Here is a 24,091-nt window from a genome sequence, read left to right as displayed (position 1 = left end):
TTAAGACAGTTTGATATGGTCTTCAATTATGACCCATACTTCAGAGCGTCAAGGCAGCCTAACCTATAGGTAACATAGGCTATAGCTCAAGGCCCCCAAGAAATAATTAGTTTTTAACATTTAATATGTAGATTTTAAAAGGGTCCTAAAGGGCCCCAAATTTCAAATAGTTTAGGGCCTTTTATAGTCGGAATAAGGTACTGTAGATCGTGTAATACAAAACACGGTTAAAAATGTTGAACCGAAGCTTATTCGGACGGTCGATCCAAATCCGAAAGTACCAACACAAATCTTAGTGTACAATTTTATGCTGTTAATCGGAATAGCCGGTTATTAAGGACAACGACGATGGCGTCACGATGTCCGATTAACCTCGAGTTTGTGTCTCGGTAAAGTGCTTTGTTATTATGTGAATGACCCAAGTTCTAAACCTTTCGAGTCTGATTATGTCTCTTCGTATTAGTACAAGTTAACACATTTATAATGATAATAATAATAATAATAGTCTTTATTGTCCGTATGGAAATTTGTCTTACAATTTGTGCATTACACCAAACAAAAAACATTATAACTATAAGAAACCAAAGTGTACATTCACACCAGACTCACTCATAATTTACATGTGACAAAGTTTATATCAGATTGTTCTTATTTAATGATTTGATTGCCAGGGGAACAAAAGAATGTTTGTGTCTGTTTGTCTTTGCTATCGGTGTCTTGTATCTCTTTTGTGATGGTAAAATCACAAAATCTTGACACAAAGGGTGATTCTTTATTTCGAGGATCTTGTTAGCTTTTTTATAGATGTTTGTCTCAAACAACTGCCCAAATGGGGTTTGTTTTTTACCAATGATTTTACCAGCAGCATTTAGGATTCTATAAAGTTTATTTTTATTTTTAATGCTCAGATTGCCATACCAGGCAGTGATATTGAAACTTAAAATATTGCAGATACGAGCGTGATAAAACATAGCCAAGGCCTTTTCGCTAACATTAAACGAGGACAGTTTTCTTAGTAATCGTAATCTTTGCTGCCCTTTTTTGCTGATATAATCAGTATTTGCAGTAAAATTTAGTTTATTGTCTAGGATAGTACCAAGGTATGCACAATTTCAATAGTCTCTCCAGCTACAGAAACAATATCATTTTCCTTCTTTTCCCTACGAAAATCGATTATCATTTCTTTGTTTTTTTTTTTACATTTAATAGCTACCAAATCGGATTGTATAAGTTAATAAGTTTCATGTTTTTAGAAACCAAGACACCATGCCACGGTCACACGGTGCAGAGATGTAAGAACATCGATCTTTAAAACTGAGACTCATCTGTAACTTACGAAAGACAAAAGGAAGATGTGATCAACGCGTGTAACAGAAACGGGTCAAATAGAGAACGATTTTTAAATAAAAACTATTTCAAACGCACAATATCACACACAAGCCAAATAAGATTTTATGCATTTTTACAAAAGCTTATATCAGCTCTCTCAATCTGTCTGGTCAAAAGTTTGTACACGTTAGTTCTCCAACGCCCAATCTCTGATCTAGATGAAATTTTGCCACGTTTTCTTTTACCTGACAACACAAGAATCGTTAACAATAATACAATTAACTCTCTAGTTCATTTTCTATTGGTAATTAATTATTTTGTTTGGTATCTCGAATAAGGTAAAGAAAGTTGTACTTAATTGAAGTGATGGTGTAAGCTGAATTAGTCCCCTTTATACTCTCTTTCTGTCACTATCTTCCCCTTTCTTCTTTCTCTCCTACTCTCTCTCTCTTTCTGTCACTATCTTTCCCTTTCTTCTTTCTCTCCTACTCTCTCTCTCTTTCTGTCACTATCTTCCCCTTTCTTCTTTCTCTCCTACTCTCTCTTTCTGTCACTATCTTTCCCTTTCTTCTTTCTCTCCTACTCTCTCTCTCTCTTTCTGTCAATATCTTCCCCTTTCTTCTTTCTCTCCTACTCTCTCTCTCTCTTTCTGTCAATATCTTCCCCTTTCTTTTTTCTCTCCTACTCTCTCACTCTCTTTTTGTCACTATCTTCCTTCTTTCTTCTTTCCCCTCTACTCTCTTTTTCTCTCTCTTTCTGTCATTATGTTCCCCCTTTCTTATTTCTTTCCTTACTCTCTTTCTCTCTCTCTCTCTTTCTGTCACTGTCTTCCACCTTTCTTTCTATCCTGCTCTCTCTCTCTCTCTCCTCTCACTCTAACAGTGGCCCTAAGCAACCTGTTTGAATGTCTGCATAGAGCTCCTTAGGTTCTTCCATTGTCGCCAACTTCCGGTCAGACAGGACCATCAAACACTTGAACACCAGTGACCGTCTGACAATGTCTCAGACTTCTGGCAGTACCACTTGACCAGTGGCGGGAAGAGCGTCGACGACGACCTTGCCATCTGCTATCTCCCTCGCCGGAAACTGGTCTCCAACTCAAAGCTAATGGGAATCAAGTGGACCGCTTCGATTACTCAGTAACTCAATCGTTACCGGACTCGACGTTTTCCAAACAAAAGAGATGCGTGCTTTTCTTAGAAGTATCGATCCTACTGTACACCAGTATCGCCCGGATATTGTCTTCCTTTGACTTTCTTTTTTTTTTCTTCAGCCTTTAAAGTTTCTGTCTTATTATTGAAAGGCTAAAAGTATCGATCAGCTTGATCGATATGCAGAATTGATTGTAGTCAAATACTCATATTTAAAAGTTATATCCTTTTATTTTATATTAATGTATAAATTATAATTTATTAATTTAAATTTTTGAAAAATGTCGATTATATGAGAATTTCAAAAAATCCTTTTTTTTTTGAAGCGCGTCTTTCATTCTTATCTTATCTTATAAATTATAGACGTTCCTTAAAAAGAGAAGATAATTACGTCCCACCAGCATTCATGTTTTAATCTAGTTGATGTTAATTTGAGATATAAACTCTGCTAAGTCATTAATTCTGTTGGCTGATTCACGCAATCCGCTCCATGCTCAAATTAGACTAGGGAAGACGGTTTCCGTACCACCTCTGCGCTCATTAAATATCTAAGCTTGGTGGGGATTCGAACTCGATCCACCTGATAGGTAGCCAAGCGGTTTATGCCACTCAGCCACACGCCCCTCCTAAAAAAATACTTTATTGGCGATTTTCATAAAATAGAGATAAATCTATAAATAGCAAGCCTTTTGGTGTATCCGGCGTAGAGAATATGGAGGTATTGATGTACATTTTAGTTTTACTCTTCAAGCACTGCAGGGTAAGTTAAATATCAAAATGTATAAAAAAGATCAAATTACTGTAAACAGGCTTTAGTATGAACATCACCGAAAGGTCAGGAATCTCCATTTCTTTTCTCACATTTAGACTTTTTGTAGATGTTTACATTCTTTCCTTTCTACATCTATTTTTGTACATTTTGAGGCAATTATAAGTTATTAAATCAAGTAGTTGAACTTTTAAATAATGCATATATTAGCTCATCTGCCTGTCTGGATGTCTGTCTATCTGTCTGTCTGTCTGAAGTGTGTACACGTTATTTCTCCCACACCCATTCTCGGATCAAGCTGAAATTGTGCACAATTATCCATTTGTGCAGACTGTATACGAATCAATAAAAAATATTGACACATTATTCAATTAATGACTGGTTATTAATTATTTTGTTGGCTACCAATAAAGGAAATCCTTCAGTATTCACAGTTATGGTTGAATATAACTTTACTCAATATTTTTCCCACACCCATTCTCGCATCAAGTTGAAACTTTAGACAGTTATTTATTGTACCAAACAAAACATAAATCAATAAAAAATTTAACCAAATAGTCAATTATTGTTGGTGATATATATTTATTATTTTGTTTGACATCTATAAAGGGAAATAACTTCTACATTCTTGAGTGATATCATTGTAAGTGCAGAATTCTTCCCCTTAGATAACCTTTTTTTTTTTACTGTGTTTACATCTGTTTGTAGCTTGTGGTGAGAATGTCTTGGCTATGTTAAGTTCTGTTTACATTGTTTATCATTGGCTGCTTGCTCAGGCGGTATGCGCGCTGGACTGTCATCGGTTGTTTCAGTGGTCACCGATACATATCGCTGCCATCACCCGTCGTCGTGCTGGAAGTTTAGACTCGGAAGGAAAACCCGAAACATGTCAAACATTCTGTGACCTATCAAAACAGACAGTGCTTTTGATTTAATGGTCGAATTTAAGTCATTGGTTAACATGCATGACTAGATTGACACATGAAACGCGTAGGACGTAATTATCTTTTTTTGAAGTAACGTCTGCAATAAATAAGATAAGAAGATAAATACACACACAAACGTAAAGTTATTCCAATTTCACCATGTTTACTTGGAAACAATTTTTTTGTTTTGTAATTTGACTTTACATCATTGCCACTGCATCCTCTGTCTTCCATCGTCTAGAATGTATTGTACATTTCTTATTCTATATGCGAAGACAAATAGCTATAAGTGCTCTTTCCCACCAAGTGCTATTAGAGCTTGGAGCGCCTGAAGCAATAACTTAGCAGATTTAAATTCTCTAATGTCACGACTAGATTAACGCATGGATTCTCGTAGGACTTGAAAGCATCTGTAACTAAAATTGCATTGAAAATAAAATGTCAGATTTAAATGTAGAGACTTAACTGTTGCATAAAGTTTCAGCTAAGCCAGAGGACGTCATTACAGTAAAAGTTTTTTTTTACCGTAATATAAATTTTCTAGCTGCTAATATGACTTTATGTCACGGTTGCAGAAAAGAGTCTGGGACAACATATTGCTGACTAGCAGTACTAAAGCCTTAGTCTACCGGACCTGTGTGTTGAGCACCTTGCCGTACGGAAGTGAAACATGGTCAACTTACTCATGGCAGGAAAAAAAGCTGAATGTCTTCCACCTCCGATGCCTAAGGTGGATCTTTAAAATAAGGTGGCAAGATAAAATAACCAGTGAGGAAGTGCTACAAAAAGCAGGGTGCCAGGAAATCCGCTCTGTTATCAGCAGCAGACGCCTTTGCTGGCTTGGCCACGTTCGTAGAATGGCAGTAGGTCGACTTCCTGTATGGCGATCTAATAGAAGGCAGGAGAGCCGCTGGTCGCCCACTTTTACGTTATACGGATATATGCAAACACTACATGAAGCTCTTCAAAATCGACACTGGCAACTGGGAAGAGGTGGCACTGGACAGATCCACAAAGAGAGAGAGCATAAAGGAAGGGTCACAGACTGCAGATGTCATACACAACAGAAGCAGAAAGAAGGGTGAAAATGCAACGGCACCTGGTGATTATATATGCCCAACCTGCTATCGCAGCTGTGTATCAAGGATTGGCCTCTTTAGTCACACAAGAAGTTGCGAAGGGAAAAGATCGTCTCTCGAGACGTAAATTGCCACAGAATCTGACTTAATATAAAAATATAATCACAAATAACCTTGTTTAGCTTATATAAAAAAGTAATCACAATAAGGCATTATCTTAAAGTTTGAAGAGTAAGCATGAGTGCATTGTTACACGTTACCACCTATACCCACTTACGACCTGCCTATTTTGCCACAGCTAACGCAACCAAAGCCTTTTTATTTTTTCTTTACCTAAATATACATACGTATACATGGTAAATATACATGGTAAATATACATGGTAAATATACACGGTAAATATACACGATAAATATACATGGTAACTATACATGGTAACTATACATAGTAACTATACATGGTAAATATACATGGTAAATATACATGGTAAATATACATGGTAACTATACATAGTAACTATACATGGTAAATATACATGGTAAATATACATGGTAAATATACATGGTAACTATACATAGTAACTATACATGGTAAATATACATGGTAAATATACATGGTACATCCGCTGCTGAGGACAGACATAGACGGCGGAAAGAAAAAATCTAAATCGACCACCGGCGAACAATGGTCATGCCGGCGCTGGATGTGGCGAAATTTGTAGTTCGCAGCTGGGGCTGCGTAGCCACGGGAAATACTGCATTCCTCATAAATCTTCGGACTCGAAGCCAATCCTTAGTAGATATGCGTGTATATATATATATATATATATATATATATATATATATATATATATATATATATATATATATACATACATTTTTGGTTTCTTTTCCATTAAGCTTTGGTCCTTTATTAAATCTTGAAGTTTATATGAACCAGAGAATTCGTTAACCAAGATGATATTTGACAAAGTGAACTATCACTCGCTGTTACTATCCTATACACATGTTATGTTCACTTCTGGACATTCGACATACACTACACACAGAAATCCTCAATCACATGTATATATGTCTGTTGCTCTATTGGAAATACGGCAGACACACAGAAGCCATTTATAGCATCTATGTTGCCCTTTTTAAGTTTAGAAGGACAAACGAAAGCCCTGATTCACATTTATATAAAAAAACAAAAAGGTTGCCCAATGGACCTCATTCGCCAACCGTAAACAAACAACATTTTGCCAAGTGGTTCTCTATATCTTCTATACAAATTACGCACTCCATAAATGCTGTCACGTGATACGCAATTTTCATTGTTTTATCAATATTATCACGTGGCTAAATGTTGTTTGTTTACGGTTGGTGAATGAGGTCCATTGGAGTTTTAAAAAGACACAGGGAAGTCCTAAATTACGTTTACAAACGTCTGCTGTCTGGAGATTTCTTTGACACAACGGAAGTCCTGCAATGCCATTTTAATCGATCCATTAACAAAGATGGTGCCTTTGCGGCTAATGACTTCAGCTAATTTATTAAATGTGCTCAAATGATCGTGTGTGTATTTGTTGCGGGGGCAGAGACAAATTATAATGTGTCTAGGGACGGACCAGGATGAGAGAGATCGCGCCTCGAGTGTCGGTATGTAGCTTCTGTCGAATCGATCACGGCTGTTGTCCTTTCAACGATCAGTGTAACTCTATTACAATAGCCCTTGGCTCTTTGTTCGGGGCTTAGTGTAAAGTTACTCACCAGGGTCTGGATTATTTGTGGCCCTAGGCGATGATGGGCGAGGGGCTTGGGAGTATCGAGAGGTATAACTGACGGAGGGGTTAGTATTTAAGTGCGGGAAGCTAAACACGATATCTTTTGCCTTGTCACGTACTGCGTACACAGACAGCTGGCTAAGTAGGTAACTTGACATACTCATCCAGTGAGTCTCAATTGTTTTCAGTGAAGATATTTTTTTTCCATCCAATCTGTCATTTTTTCATCCAATCCGTCATTTTTTCCATCCAATCCGTCATTTTTTCCATCCAATCCGTGATTTTTCCATCCAATCCGTGTTTTTTTTTCCATCAAATCGTGTTTTTTTTCATCCAATCCGTGTTTTTTCACATCCAATCCGTGTTTTTTCCATTAAATAGTGTTTTTTTTTCATCCAATCCGTGATTGTTCCATCCAATCCGTGTTTTTTCCCATCCAATCCGTGTTTTTTACCCATCAAATCGTTTTTTTTTTTCATCCAATCCGTGATTTTTCCATCCAATCCGTGATTTTTTTCCATCCAATCCGTGTTTTTTTCCATCCAATCCGTGTTTTTTCCCATCCAATCCGTGTTTTTTCCCATCCAATCCGTGTTTTGTCCCATCCAATCCGTGTTTTTTTTCCATCCCATCCGTGTTTTTTTCCATCCCATCCGTGTTTTTTCCCATCCAATCCGTGTTTTTTTCCATCCAATCCGTGTTTTTTCACATCCAATCCGTGTTTTTTCCCATCCAATCCGTGTTTTTTTCCATCCAATCCGTGTTTTTTCCCATCCAATCCGTGTTTTTTCCCATCCAATCCGTGTTTTTTCTCATCCAATCCGTGTTTTTTCCCATCCAATCCGTGTTTTTTCCCATCCCATCCGTGTTTTTTTCCATCCCATCCGTGTTTTTTCCCATCCAATCCGTGTTTTTTCCCATCCAATCCGTGTTTTTTTCCATCCAATCCGTGTTTTTTTCCTGTCTTGATTATTCCTCGTCCGTGTTCATGAATGCTTTTAGTTTTGGTTTCGGTAGATGTGGAGAGGAGGACAATATTCATCATTAGATCCAGACGTCTCTTGCTACACCATTTAACAGGAATTATATGGAGGCGCGGTGGATGAGTGTTAAAGCCCTTGGCTTCTGACCCGGCGGTCTCTGGGTGGAACCTCGATGAATGCTACCATTTTAAATTTCGGGATTTTTTTAGGGCGCCTGTGAGTCCAGCCAGTTTTAATGAGTAAATGACCTAAGTTGGGGACAAGTTAAGGCGGTTGGTCATTGTGCTAGCCACATGACATCCTCTATAACACGGTCTGGATTTCAGCACTATGGAGATATTGTATATTTTTCACGATTATATATATTGGTATAAACTTATTAATCTTCATCACAACCCATGTTTTATTCCATACGCTAGAACTAATTCGTACAAGTGCTCCTTCTTCCCTAGTGGCCATTAGTGAATGGAGTGGGTTGCATGAATCAGCTAGGAAAAGGTACCACTTAGCAGAGTTGAAGTCGTTGATTAACATGCATGACCGTAGCTAGGATTTGTGGAGGGTCGGTCCAGATTTGAAAATTCCACCTGGCCTCTACCTGAGAGGGGCCTGCAAATGAGTGTTCACTATTTATTTTTACATTAAATATTACGGCATTATCTCATGTCATGATGTGGAATGTCAAAAAAGCATTGGATCTTAAAGAGGTCAAGCCCGCCCTGGCCCCCAAATGAAGAGCTACGCCACTCTGGATGACTAGATTGACACATGAAATGCGTAGGATGCAGTTATATCCTTGTTTTAAGTATCGTTTATAATATATAAGATAACTATGGAAGCATCTGCAGTTGGAGGAAAGAAGAAATCTTTTATGGTTCATCACAGTATGTGCTGTTGTGATTATTGAATTTATTGTTTGTAGGTACGATTAAACATGAAATGTTTATATACTAAATGATTTCTACCTATGTAAATATAAAGTTCAAATTCATTTTTTTTAATACTCAAGTAAGATGTAAAATTCATTTTTAGAAGATAAACATAGACATATATAAATAAAGACTGGAAAAAGGAAATAACTTCATGTAACTTGAAAACATGTATATCTATTGTTGTCGGATTTCCGAATTCTGAAAAGTTGCATGATCTTCAGTCTTGGAGATTACATTGAATTACACTGCTGTACAATAAAGTACACAATGCAAGTCACAAATTTTCGTTTCATAAAACTCTTTTATCCGCCAGTCTATATTTATTTATGTCTATGAAGATAAATTTACTAAAAAAAATTTTTTTCGCAAAATTTACCTAGGATATAATTTTTAAATGTCTTCTTGAAAAACTATCTTTAACAATTTTCTTTATTTCTTTTAATGCTATAATACTGTCATTACCTTTTAATCTCTCATTCTGGTGAATTATCTCCCTTGCTATCAATTTATAATATAATATTGAGTTGGAGGGAAAAAACAAGACTAAAGAAAAAAAAAGCCCACATAGGTACAGGGGCTGGCAAGGGGCAATATATATTTGTCGGGGGTGGGATATTGGACATTATGACGACAGTGCCCGAGGAGATATGGACACTGGAACTTATTAACTCAACAGAAGACATGGCTGGTAGCGTGGGGCGAGAGCCACTAGCGGCACAAGATGGTCATGAAAGATAACCTGTACTAGAAGCGTTGACAGGAGTTCATTCCCTTGATAAAAATGGATTCCCCTCTACCAACACCAACCTAGAAGTTCTATAAAAAGACTCAATGTCGTGTGATGGCTTTAATATACACGTCTAGGTCTTGGAGCTCTTCAACGTCAATTGATATCATTATACATGATCACCACATTTATCATCCAGGCGGCTGAAGGCTTTGTAGTGGTGTTTTGTGCCTCATTGATATCATACTGAAATAGTTCGATGTACGTCAAACATATGATCTATATCGGTCTTTAAATGTTTTTCGATTGAGCTGGAAGCTGGATTAATGGGTACATTCTAGTCCATATCTTGAGATCCCCGGGAAAACGCCTGATAGGGGTGACAGACTGCTGACTAACTGGCATGGAAACAATTTCTCCAGTTGGCACCTTGTTGTTGACGGCCGTTGACTTGTAGCACCAAACTGCTGGTAGACAACTAAACCACTGTAGGCATATTATACTTTAACTTATAGAACTTGAAAGAGCTTAAATAACTTGTTTGTGAAATAAACCAAATATAACTTTTATTACAATATATACATAATCAACTTCATATCAAATTAAATAGTAGACTTAAGTAATAATATAAAATGGTATTTAGAACAAAATCTAAGTCACTACAAAAACACGTCTTTAGGCTCTGGCATCTTGGAGTCGTTTTTGCATTTGCATTACGCGATACCCTTTAGTAATTTCCTCATCCTCACTGCATAGCCACCAACCAATCACTAATTTCTTCTCAACGACACCTTAGATACACACACTCCATAACAAACCCACAGCACAAACATGCATGGCACATCGGGAGGATGATGGAAAGGGTCCGCTAACCCGTTCCATCCGACACGCTGTTCCTGTGATTTCTGATCTCTCACGTTAAGTCGCGATACAGTATAGGAACTTCTCGTCACATCGGCCTTCGACCTCGATTGGATAGGGCAACCCAGGCGGAGTTCAGGGCGCCGTGTCTCAAAACAATGGTTGTGATTAAATGACCGTCTACTACTAATTCGTGTTGATGGATGGGGGGTATCCAGACAGAGGGTGTAGTTTGGTCAATGGTCATAATAGAGCGCAAACTTGATCCTTGACGGACTTTGAGAAAGCTGGGTTATGTAGTTTGAAAAACAACTGTAAAGCTCTCACGAAAGTAGTGGAACACACATTTGAAACCCAAAAGAAAAAATCTCTTTTCAAAAACAGACGCAGGCAGTGAAATGAGAACTTAAATAGACCCCAAACTGACATCCATTTTGTCCGCATCAGTGGTTGATAAATATACAGGTCACATCTTGGTCTGCGAAATCACAGGAAATACTTCCCTCACCCTTTACCTTCGGAATCGATGACACGCCTTTTTATATATAATTCGTTGAGTCAGTAAAAGCAACATTTCGTTACATGTCACACCTTGCAAGTGATCGCCCAACATAATTTTCCGTGACAACTCTCAGAAAACGTGAGAGGAAAATTGTGTAAGTGGAAAAAGTCAATACACGTAGACCTACTGGAATATAGATACAGCGACATCGGTTGGAATAAAAGTCAGACTGACGCACTTCTTGGTTATGGCCACATTCTAAAATGCTTACGAATCTTAGACGCTATTGGCAGAATTAGTGTTCCCAGCAATGCTATAATAATAATAACAATAAGTACTGTTTTCCATTCCGAAGATCAACAAGAAATGCAGTATTTCCCGTGGCTATCAGCCCCAGCTGTGACCTACATATTTTGCTACATCCTGGCAAGAATAACCATTGTCCGCCATTGGAAGATTAAGATTTTCTTTTCGCTGTCTGCGTCTGTCCTCAGCAGCGAAATGCTATAGAAGAATCCTAATTATCACCTACAAAGAACTCCCCATAAATGATGAGATTCGAAACAAGATCACAATGTCAATATAGCCCCCACGATGACCTGCTAACCTTTACCTTTACCTTGACCTGCTAATCACAGTCAATAACGTATACTAAAACTGAATGACCATATCACGATGTCCACAAGCCTCGAAAAGATCTTTCTTGAGAGAAATAAGAAGAGACAGGCAGACGATGACAAGACGGCATCATGGGAAGAGATTCAAGTCAATGCAAAAACAAACAAACAAAAAACTACAAAAGACAGGAATCAAGCCATCGGTCGATAGATCATGTGTGATGCCCCAACGGTCAAACAGACCTAGGAATATGTGAAAGCGACTGAACTATATAGAACTGGTTTTTTTTTTTTTTTTGATAACCTTTCATTTAAAAAAATACTTAACTACCGCGTTAATTTATATAGCTTTTGATCAATCAATTTGAACTATTTCACTAAACGTATACAATCGATCTCATCCAGGTATTTTACATTTATTCGTCCTATTTCTACATTGATCATCAAAAACAACGCACAAAAAATTCCGGTCTTTTAGTAGTATCTATATAAACTATATAGTAAGAAATAAATTTATCAAGTAATTATTAGACCATAAGAAGGTGTGTGAAAAAGTATAGATCTTACCTTCCGAGCTTGGGGTTCGTGAGTTCGAATCCCGTGTAAGACCGAGGAGCTTTGAGTATGGTCGTTGTGCTAGCCATAAGATACCGTAGTTAACCATCGTTCAATGAAATAGATGGGTTTTACATCATCTGTTAAGGATTTTCTTTTTTGCCTTACAACTTTAATGACAATGTCAATATTTGTAAGCTTCCTGCTAAATGCAGGACATTTGTCATTGTCATTTGAAATCAATTCGTTTCTCTCTTTTAAAATGATTTGTCCCTGTAAAACTTTTCTCTTTCCACGTTGCGAACTTCATGTCTGTCTAGAGTTCTGGTTATTAAAGTAAACAAGTTAATTAGTGGGAGGAAACTAACAGGACGAGACTTACACAAGCTTCAGCCCAAGCTTCTAGAGCGAAGTCTTTATGCGGATCATAGAACGTGTGCAGGCTTTTCACCTTTTCAAATATTCATCAGTTTTTCTCGTGTTAAGAAATGGGATTTTTAGCTCTACCTCTCCCCCTTCACAGAGCGATAACAAGCTGAATGGAAGTTTCCTGTCGTGAGTAACAGCGTACAGTTAGTGAGTGTGTGAGCGAAATACGGGAAGCGAGAGAGAGTGGTAGAGGGAAAAAGAGAGAGAGAGAAAGAGAGATGGAGCAAGAGAGAAAAAAGAGATGGAGAAAGAGAATGAAAAAGAGAAATGGAGAAAGAGAGAGAGAGAAAAAGAGAGATGGAGAAAGGGAGAGAAAAAGAGAGATGGAGAAAGAGAGGGAAAAAGAGAGATGGATAAAGATAGAGAAAAAGAGAAATGGAGAAAGAGAGAGATAAAGAGAGATGGAGAAAGAGAATGAAAAAGAGAAATGGAGAAAGAGAGAGAAAAAGAGAGATGTAGAAGAAGAGAAAAAGAGAGATGGAGCAAGAGAGAAAATTGATAGATGGAGAAAGAGAATGAAAAAAAGAAATGGAGAAAGAGAGAGAGAGAGAAAGAGAGATGGAGAAAGATAGAGAAAAAGAGAGACGGAGCATGAATGAGAGAAAGAAAGGGAGAAAGTGATAGAGTTAAAAAATAAAAGAGAGGTTAAGAGAGAGAGAGAGTGAGAGAGGAAGAGTTAAAAAGAGAAGGAGAGGGATAGAGAGATGGAGAAAGAGACGAAGAACGAGAAAGAGAAAGAAATGAAGAAAGTGATACAGCTAGAGAGAAAGGGGTGGTGAGAGATTGAGAGAAAGAGGAAGAGAGAAAAGGAAAAAAAGAGAGTGAGAGGGAAAAATAGAAAGAGAAACAGAGAAAAGAGAGACATAGAACGAGATAGAAAGAAAGAGAGAAAGTGATAGAGATAGAGAGAAAGAGAGGGGGGAAAGAGGAGAGAGAGAAAGAGAAAAAAAAAGAGAGGCAGAGTGAAAGAGAGAAAGACAGAGAGAGTGAAAGAGTGTGGGGAGAGGGAAGATGACTAATATGCAGGGAGCCATTCTATCTCTTTGGACACGCCAAGGGACTACAACCCAAGCGACAAGGCTTAGTTCTAAGTGCTGAAACAAAGGCGTGGACGGTGGAGACCCACATTGTTTCTAGGTCTCGCTTAATCCTCTTAATATTTCTTGGGGATTTTGGAAAATTGCAGTGATGGACATAAACATTACGGTGTTTGCCTGTAGGATTTTTTTTTTTTTTTTTTGTCTTTAACTGACGTACTCTGAAAGTATCTAGACCTCACATGACATTGCAACAGTTGAGAGGAGTGAAGCAATACCTTTTACAAAGTTGAATGCCATACTTTTTAGCGGCCCCCGAAGGAGGAAAAGACGCTATCAGTTTTATGTGAAATGTCTCTACCTCCACCACCCCGCCCTCACCAGATGTCGAAGCCTCATCTACCCCTCGCTTTGGTAGTCTTTGTATTTTTCTTTGGGGACCCATTTGGAGCCCCTTTGTACCAGAGTAAAGCCGTCACTCTGCAGCCATTGCTCAATTGTCTCCTTTTCCTGCGCTTTAGTGGTGTTCCCTTTAACCACTTGGGCATAACTTGGGGTACCGCTCTCCTTCTCTTAGGGATGTAACAAACAAATATATAACTGAAGCAAAGACATTCAAATTAAAATACTGTACTCCCTGAAATAATTATATATAACATGAAATCTTGTTCGAGGTGCAGTGACCTACAACAGAGGACCATTAATAGCGTTTGAGAAAACGTCTAGTTCTAGACTAAAAGCATTTGCCTACCTATACACCGGTTGTTTAATATAATTGCATCAACCGATGTTCTTACGTAAAAAAAAACAGTTTTATTCTAGGTGGATCTTTTTTTTCCCCGGTATACATTTAAGAATTTTTTAATTCTAAATAATATTGCAAATATTTGCAACGCACATTTTTTCCTTCACTCATGCTATTAACAGTAACACACGTACAATCTTGATAAAGCGCAACTATTTGAACTGTAAATAAAAATGGCGCATGGCTCGAGGGTATACGTCTCTTGCCTAATTAAACTAGAGGGCATGAGTTCGAATCTTATAAATTGCAAACGTTCTATCGAAACAAAAAAAAAAGGTAATTACTTTCTAATCTTACCCATGGGTTAATTGAGTCGAGCAAGCTTATCAGAGACGTAACCTCTGCTAAGTCATTGATATTAATTACTGATTCAGGCAACCCGTTCCATACGTTAATGGCACTAAGAGATGATGGTTACTAAGAATGTTTAATTTACGATTTCACAAGTACTGAGTTTGGTTTATTTTTCGGTCAAAGACAGAGAACTGAGGCCATCTCTAGGATATCCACTACCTTTATGAGTGAGTCTGGTGTGAATGTACACTTTGGTTTCTTATAGTTATAATGTTTTTTGTTTGGTGTAATGCACAAATTGTAAGACAAATTTCCATATGGACAATAATGATTATTATTATTATTAGTAGTAGTAGTAATTACGAGATCTACAACAAACTGTTAAAGCTATTTAACCGTGGTCAGATCAATATAAGAATGCGTCCCTATATTTGTCATCCGTCAACTCAAGAAAACATAAATAAACTAGAAATGACGCAAAAATAGAGCCGTGGGATTTATAACAGACTTTGATTATAGTAACACCAATATTAGTATCCCTAAACTTACAGACACTTCTGAACAGACGAATAAAAACAAAGTAGCAATAATAAATGAAACACTGAACCATAATTTAACCACGGAAAAACACAAAATAATAAGATACCCAGAGAGACACAAAGATAAAAAATACATTTCTTATTCCATATGCTAGGACAAATTCTTATAATGCTCTTTCTTCCATAGTGCCACCAGAGCAAGGAGAGTCTTGTCTTAATCATCCAGGACAAGCAATAAATTAGTAGAGTTTGTTTTAGTATCTAATCAAAATAAAAGACTACACAGATACATTGATCCCAGTTGGATGTATATCTAAACATTTTTTTTTCTCTGAAGTAACGTCGGTAATATATAAGAAAAGAAAAGTTAATTAAAACAATAATAAGAATTTGGTTAAAATCGCCACGAATTTAGATACACTCTCAATCTAATAGCAGGACCGAATTTAGAATTGAAAAGGCCCTAAGCTTTTTTTTTTAAAGATATGATGTCCTTAATATTATGTCATTGCTAAATATGAGTTTCGGATCTATAGAGGGTTTAAATGATATACAACGAAGATATGTATAGTTAATGAAATAATGACTTTTTAATTTAAAACATTTGTATTCATAACAAACTAGTTTGTTTAAAAAATAAAGCTTGGTAAAAAAAAAAGATGTCCAGTATACTTTAGGCTCGAGTAATACAAGAAAAGGTTATTGTTTAATGTTTCGGATGTACCTTTAGAACTGAAGAGAATTAGAACCTAGCCCAAACCTCACGCATGACGGCTGGGGGACGACGGAGGGTAGGGGTTCAAACCTGGTACCATCGAGACGACCAAAACCAATTTAAAAACAAACAATAGGAGAGCTAAATAAAATGTAATGGAATGTTTCTCTTTCAGACCCTGCGACCTATAAGGCAGATGTTGTTTAGGTCATATGTTTCTTTGGCCTACGGTTAATGAGCAGGGTGGTATTTGTCCAGCACAACGACCAACCGCCTTTACTTTTCCCTAACTAAAGTCCGGTACCCATTAGAGTTGGGTGGACTCAGGGACGCCCTTAAAATCCTGAAATTCAAAATCACAGTCTACATCGAGATTGCAACCCAGGACCCCAGGTTAGGAAGCCAAGCTCTTAACCATTCAGCCCACCGCGCCCCCAAATACAAGAACTAGAACCAAATAAATGGTCACACGAACTTCAAAAGTTCAACACATGCTCGGGTGTAGCGGAGAAACACAGAGGAATTCTTGTAAAAAACAACGACAGGGTTTAGAGTAAAGAAATGAGACATTACCACGTACTTTTTCTATGATTCAATACTTTCTTCAATATGATGTTCAACTTTTCGAGATCGCCTACATTTCTTTAAAAACAAATATTGGCAATAAATTAAGGTATAAATTATCATTCAGAAAACTTTTGTGAATTTGTTTTTTGGGAGGGGGGAGGAAGGGGTAAAGTTAAAGCTGATGTTGCCTATAACTTCAAATACAAAAACAAAATTTAATAAAATACTCTGAAAGACACAAAGATAAAGGCACATTCCTCGTCCCATATGCTAGGACAAATTTGTACAAATACTCCTTCCTCCCTAGTGCTATTAGAGCATGGAATGGGTTGCCTGAGCTAGTCAGGAAAACCAGTGACTTGGCAGAATTTAAGTCATTGGTTAATATGCATGACTAAATGCATGACGCGTAGGACGTAATCATCTTCTTTTTTGAAGTAACGTCTGTATTATAGAAGATAAGATAACTTATTTCAGCACTACATAATCCGTCGCATATTTTAAGTTCATTTATTTCTAGCTCTAAATTCATTTGTTATGTCCAACTGAAAAACATACCTGCCGTGAATGTCACCCCTAGTATTTGTTTACATGTATTAGACTGTGTACTGACCATATTTCGTGTCGTGATCGTTACTATGTGTGTCGTTGTTTGTCATTCAGTGTATTATATAAGATAAGATAAGAATAAACCTTTAGATGTAACCTGGTTTTTGTTATTTTAAAGTACAATACCCATACACGAGTAATCAGTTTCTATACGAGTTAATTTTATTTTGGTGACTTCTGTGGACACGTTTCTACATAAAATGTAATATACGAAAAAATATTGTTCACTGTTGCAAATGTTTGTTATATGTCATCTAGAATGATGCCACTCATGTGAACGGTCAGTCTCAGCTGATATGGGCTGTCCACCGTAAAAAAAAAAAAAGGGCTGGGAACGCCAGGGGCCAAATGTCGTGTAAACAAGTCCGCCAGGGCTGAAATGACCAACTTTATGATGTCTGGGCACAAAGGTCACTCCAAGACGTGAGTGGCATCCACAGGGCAAAGAGCTAACATATTTTTTTTTTAAAATCCACAGAGTAATAAAGTTATTTAGAAGAATAGACGCTTGTATCTAGCCTGGGCTACATAGTTTACAAATTTAGATCAGGCTGATGGTACTGAGTATACCACATTTAGACTAACTCTTTACCTTGAACTGGGATGTGCGCCCCGTTGCTGGTGCGTACTAAGGTACCAAAGATCTTGAATTCAAGAATATGATTGCTTCCCCGCCCAGGAATCTACAAGGTTGAGTGTGACAAAGAACAAATCGAGTCGTTCTGTGTATTAGTGATCATCTCACCATTACCTCATCATAATCTCATCATCATCTCATAATCATCATCTCATCGTCATCTCATCATCATCTCATAATCATCATCTCATCATCATCTCATCAGCATCATCATCATCATCTCATCAGCATCTCATCATCATATCATCAGCATCATCATCATCTCATCATCATCTCATCAGCATCTCATCAGCATCTCATCAGCATCTCATCATCAGCATCTCATCATCAGCATCTCATCATCATCTCATCATCATCATCATCTCGTCATCATCTCATCATCATCTCATAATCATCATCTCATCATCATCTCATCATCATATCATCAGCATCATCATCATCTCATCATCATCTCATCAGCATCTCATCAGCATCTCATCAGCATCTCATCAGCATCTCATCATCAGCATCTCATCATCAGCATCTCATCATCATCTCATCATCATCATCATCTCGTCATCATCATCATATAATCATCATCATCATATAATCATCAGCTCATTATCACCACACCATCACCTCATCATCATCATCATGTCATCATCATCATCATCATCTCATCATCAGCTCATTATCACCACATCATCACCTCATCATCATCATCATATAATCATCATCATCATATAATCATCAGCTCATTATCACCACACCATCACCTCATCATCATCATCATGTCATCATCATCATCATCATCTCATCATCAGCTCATTATCACCACATCATCACCTGTCCTCCGTTATAGCCAAACGCCCAACATGAGCTCCGATAATACACCCTCGGTCACACGCCCACCACATCCTCATGGCTCTCCATATAGCCTCCCTTGCTCCAAGGCGCACCCACCACATTTGAAATGTCACAAACAAAAGACCCAACTTTGTCCATCTTTCAAGACGAGATGTCACGGAAAATGAAGAATTCGGTTAATGAGGCGCTTTTAATCACACCAAAAAAATGAATTTAAAAAGTCAATTAAAAAATCTTTTTGCAGAGGAATCCATAAATCTGGACTAATACATTTATGCAGGAAGTCAGTTTTTTTCCGATCAATATTATTTGTTTATGACTTCAAAAATTTTTTTAAACATCGGCCGAGTGGAGGTCGATCACCCCTACCCCCTGGATCCGCTGCATCAGATAAATATCATTTTTATAGGTAACATATACCCCTAGAATGACAGTATACTTGCCATTTTTATGATATACAAAACAATGTCAAATGACACTAAACTGAACATAACTTTTGCCAACTAGGTACATTGAAACAGTACCTAATTGCCTAGCTGTTGATCAACGTATCTCCCTCAACCAAAGAAAACATATAAAACCCAGAAAGACACAAAGATAGAGGCAAATTCCTTATTCCATATGCTAGAACACATTCGTACAAGTGCTCCTTCTTCCATAGAGCCATTAGAGAATTGAATGGGTTGCCTGAATCAGCCATGAAAACAAACGATTTAGCAGTGTTTAAGTGATTAATTAACATGCATGACTAGATTGACACTTGAAAGTAAAGTCTGTAATCTAATAGATAAATTAACAGCTAATTATTTGCCCATTTGTTTTCGAAGAAGTTTAAAGTCTGAGATTGAAATTTTCGCTCTCTCTTTCTCTCTCTTCATCTCTCTCTCTCTTCATCTCTCTCTCTCTCTCTCTTCAGATTTTTTTTTGTTTTTTTCTTATATATATATTTATATATATATATATATATAAAAGAAAAAAAGAAAAAATCTGAAGCATCCATATATATATATATATATATATATATATATATATATATATATATCATGGAAATGAAAACTTAAAATAGACAACGGCATCGTCTGCATTAGGTGTAGCAAAATATATAGGTCGCAGCTGGGTTTGCGCAGTCATGTGAAATATTCTTATACTGCACTTCTCCTTCATCTTCGGATAGAAGACAATGACTTGACATTGTATTGTCTAAGATTACACCCACACGACATCGAGAAAGGACGTTGGTGTTTCTAAGAAACCAATAACGTCATTTGAAGTAACCCAAGAAGAAAAGTAAACTCTCGAACTGGAGAGCGCTTGATCAACACTTTGTGATATATTGTTTACATTTAGAGAAGAAAAAAAGATTATACACGAGAGAAATTATCTAAACGTTTATTCCGGCGGCAATCGTTGTATATTTAAGGGAGCTAACTCAAGTGTCGTGTTTCCTTTGTTACAGGCACGGAAATAAACACTAAGGTTACCATGACGACTGGCTGATGACTACGTCATGATGACGTCGCGGACCTGTGCCTGGCCTCAACTCTCAACATGGCCTTTTTGTTGAAAAAGGTGAGTCTAATTTACTCGGAAAGCAAAAAAAAAGGTTGTATGTACTTTTTAAAGACCAGAACGTGGGTGAAGTTCACTTGCAAGGGCGGATCTAGAAATTTTCAGAAGAGGATGGGACTTTTTTTTTTTTCAATTCAAATTTTGGCTTGAGTTGGACCGTTGGGGCACCACGCTTGATCTGACGTCCGTCTCTTACCATCCTTCTCTGTATCTTGGCAGGAGGAGAATCCTTTTTATAGACAGTCAGCGTCGGATTTAAGAATGTGGAGGCCCTGGGGTAGGATTTTTGTGAAGGCCCTACAATTTTTCGAAAGCTTTAATAAAGATCCCCTAATGAATGAAAATAGTTATATCTAAAAGAAGGAAAAAGAGTTCTTGTAGATTAAATCACACTTTCCTTTTAAAAAATATTTAATATGCCGATTAAAAAGTGTATATTTTTGAGTTTGTGGAAGTTTTTGCCCTTAGTAGAACTGTAATTGCTTATTCCGAGCATGCTACAAGCGTAACTTCTTAATCACGTAAAAATGTGAAAGAAAGTTTTTAAAAAAAAGTTTTTGACCCGTCCAAATTTGCATATATTTGATATTTTTTTTTGTGGAGGCCCCTTTCTTGTGTAATCCCAGCGGCTGTAGCACCACCCGCCCACCCTTAGATCCGGCCATGTCGACAGTCCTGACTTTGATGTTGGCTTCTCATCTTTCTTCTGTTTATGTTTCGAATGTTCCTTCAGAATTGAAGATTATTACATTCTAGCTCGCAGGACGGCGAGGGATGGTGGCAGGCAGGTTTCGAACCCACAACTGAAGAGGTGACTGTGAGCGCATGCCAGACTCATAAGGAGAAATCTTTTGCCTGGTTCTACTCTCTGCAGATATGTTATTGCGAGTTATTAGGCTCTCATAATATGCCAAAGTCTTGGCTTTTTTTTTTATTCAGTACTGAAGAGATTACATTGCCAGCAACGCATAAGACACTAACATAAGTTTACGGTTTACACAACAGTTCACGTTAAAATTGTCCATAAACGATAAACTGTCCAAACTTGACGATCACTGGGTTGTCCATTGTCCTGGATTGTTTTTTTTTTAAAGGAAACCTCAGAATTTGCGCTATTCAATTTTAGCTTTATCATCATAGGAATCCTTGGGCCTTTGGCCTCTTTTCTTTGCCTCTTTTTTTTTGCCTCTTTTTTGGGCTCTATGTGCCTCTTTTATGGGCCATCTCGCCTCTTTTGTGGGCTTTTTTTTTATGTTTTTATTTGTAAGTTCTCATAATTCACAAATATTAAATCATAAACAATTGAAAAGTGATTAACCTAAAAATATAATAATAGTAATAGAAATATTATTTAATATCAAAGACATACTACCTAACCATCCTAACCATTTAACCCACTAAAGACAGAAAAATGATACAAGTATCCTCTACTCCAGAACAATCAACACAATATCAGATATCCCTGACCCCCAACACCCTATTTCTGGAAAACTACTTGAGCATTGTCCTGGAATTTTTTTTTTTTTAAAGGAAACCTCAGAATTTGCGCTATTCAGTTTTAGCTTTATCATCATAGGAATCCTTGGGCCTTATGCCTCTTTTTTTTTGCCTCTTTTATGGGCCATCTTGCCTCTTTTGTGGGCTTTTTTTTTTTTAATATGTTTTTATTTGTAAGTTACCATAATTCACAAGTATTAAATCATAAACAATTGAAAAGTGATTAACCTAAAAATATATTTTTTTTCATTTTAAAAGTCATTCTTATAACAGAGAAGGGACTTTGAGGAGATTGTGTTCTTGTTTTGGATTTTATTGCTTTTGATGTGGTGCCTAGGATAGTGAATACGAAGATCTCATTGAGTTTAACTTTGTGAAGATTTGGGACTGAACAGTTAGTGCTCTTTATATACTCTTTTCAACAATGGTAAAAGTGAAATCTTTGTATGGACATTTAGTGAAATCTTTGTGTGGGTATCAAACTTCATAGATATTTTAAATCTCAGAAAACGGAAGCCTTGAAAAGAAGCCACTTCAAGACACTTCAATTCACATCGGTAGAGGCTGCCACGCGCCCAGGAGCCCCCCCGAAAGCAGAAATTAATTATTATCTTATTTGTCGATTTTTTATGCTAAATGTTTCTGAATCATTAGCTACATGATTAAAGACCAGTTAATAAAAAATTGGAGGAATTGGGACAAAATTTTACCTACAAAACAATTACAATGCAGTGCATAATGTAGTCAAACGGTCAATAGTACTTTGCCTATATAATATATATATATATATATATAATATATATATATATATATAATATATATATATATATATATATATATATATATATATATATATATATATATATATTTACACCACGCACGCACGCCTACTCTCTAACCCTCGTTGAAAAAGTCATGAAAAGATAACATTTTTATTTCTGCAAGTTGGACTAGAGTTACCCCAAGTAACTTTCGCGGCAACAAAGGGCACAGCTCAGAAAAAAAAAAGGGGGGGTGGGGCATCGCTTCACATATATTTCTTGTAGTCAACAAGTCTTTCAATGTAGTCGAAATTCCAGTACCAGCTAACTGTTTATTTTTACCAGTCACATATTTCTGGAAAAATGTCATCGACGAAACTGTTGTTATCGAACTTCGCCAGATGGCAGTAAGTTTTGTTTGCTAACATTGGGATAAGTATGGCGACGCTTTGTCCGTTGTTTTTACTCACGAAAGCACAGTCATACACTCGAAATACGTTGCCTACAAGAATACTTTCGGCGTTTATGGTGGCGAGGCTGAAATTGTGTCGATGTCTCAAATACTTCCCGCTACTATCACTATTCATTTCCGAGAACGTCCGCATGACCCTCCTCGAGTTTACAATCCGGGTCAACGTCTCTGCATATCCAAAAAGATATGCCTGTACCTTCCAAAGCCTGTTTTCAGTCATGGACAACTGTATGCTGCTCTCTCCAGAGCTCCATTTTTTCATTCACTCACAGTCGTTTGCCCAAACCCACCCAATTTGGACAACTATTTCTTTCAGGAAGTGTTCAACCGTCACTAAATAGCGGCGTATTCTACGCCGCGAGTCGACTAGTGTGTGTATATATATATATATATAAATATAATTGGCGTTTTCTATATTGAACGAAAAACGACAGAGAGATCCCGGAGATTTTCATGAGTTTTCAAGGGATTTAGAATTAGCGCGGGGCCTTATGAAAGTGCGGGTCCTACTGCGTCCGCATAGGTTGCAGTTGCCTAAAGCCGGCCCTGCTTACAAAGACCGCATTATAAAAGTGTTATATAAAACAGGACCACAATAGCGATTGAGCCCCATGATGACATTCTAACTAATGGTAAAAAAACGTAAATTAAGACTGTACGGGCATATAACAAGATCCTAGGGCTAGGGGCTCGCAAAGTATCTTCATCAGGGAACAGACCTACGTAAAGGAAACAGAGGTTTCACTGGAAGTGATGGGTGGACAACATTAACTCTTTCTCTCCGTAATTATTTGTCCACGTTTTGAAGGAATTCTTCATTCGCTCATTACTATTTCACTCCCCTGTTATGATTGGGCTTCAATAGCTTTGTTGTTTGTTATCAGAAACTGTTGTTTTTTGGTATAGAATTAAAGGGAAATGCATGCTCTTTTTATATAATTCAAAGTCAAGTTTTAAAAAATTAAACATTAATTTAATTTAATGAGGTCAAAATCAAAGATGGTATCGTCGATTAGGAGAGAAAGAGTTAAGGAATGGACGGGCCTATCTATGGAAGAGTCTCTAATACTGGCGAAAGAAAGAAAAGAATGGAGATAGGTGGTTGTCAGATCATGTGT

General features: G+C 37.2%; 1 protein-coding gene across 3 annotated transcripts in view; it reads left to right on the top strand.

Annotated features, from left to right (window-relative positions):
- LOC106075832 (regulating synaptic membrane exocytosis protein 1-like) overlaps positions 1 to 24,091 on the top strand; it is a 152,110-nt gene that overhangs the window by 84,679 nt on the left and 43,340 nt on the right. For all 3 annotated transcript variants that reach the window (XM_056028668.1, XM_056028669.1, XM_056028667.1), the window contains exon 2: positions 20,131 to 20,243. In XM_056028668.1, the coding sequence (XP_055884643.1) occupies positions 20,223 to 20,243 (21 nt within the window). In that variant the 5' untranslated portion in view covers positions 20,131 to 20,222. The remainder of the gene's footprint in view (positions 1 to 20,130; positions 20,244 to 24,091) is intronic.

This window comes from Biomphalaria glabrata, chromosome 5 (genome assembly GCF_947242115.1).
Source record: "Biomphalaria glabrata chromosome 5, xgBioGlab47.1, whole genome shotgun sequence".
Classification (NCBI taxonomy): Eukaryota; Metazoa; Mollusca; class Gastropoda; family Planorbidae; genus Biomphalaria; species Biomphalaria glabrata.
Note: the sequence above shows the minus strand (reverse complement) of the source record. Positions and strands in the feature narration are given on the sequence as shown.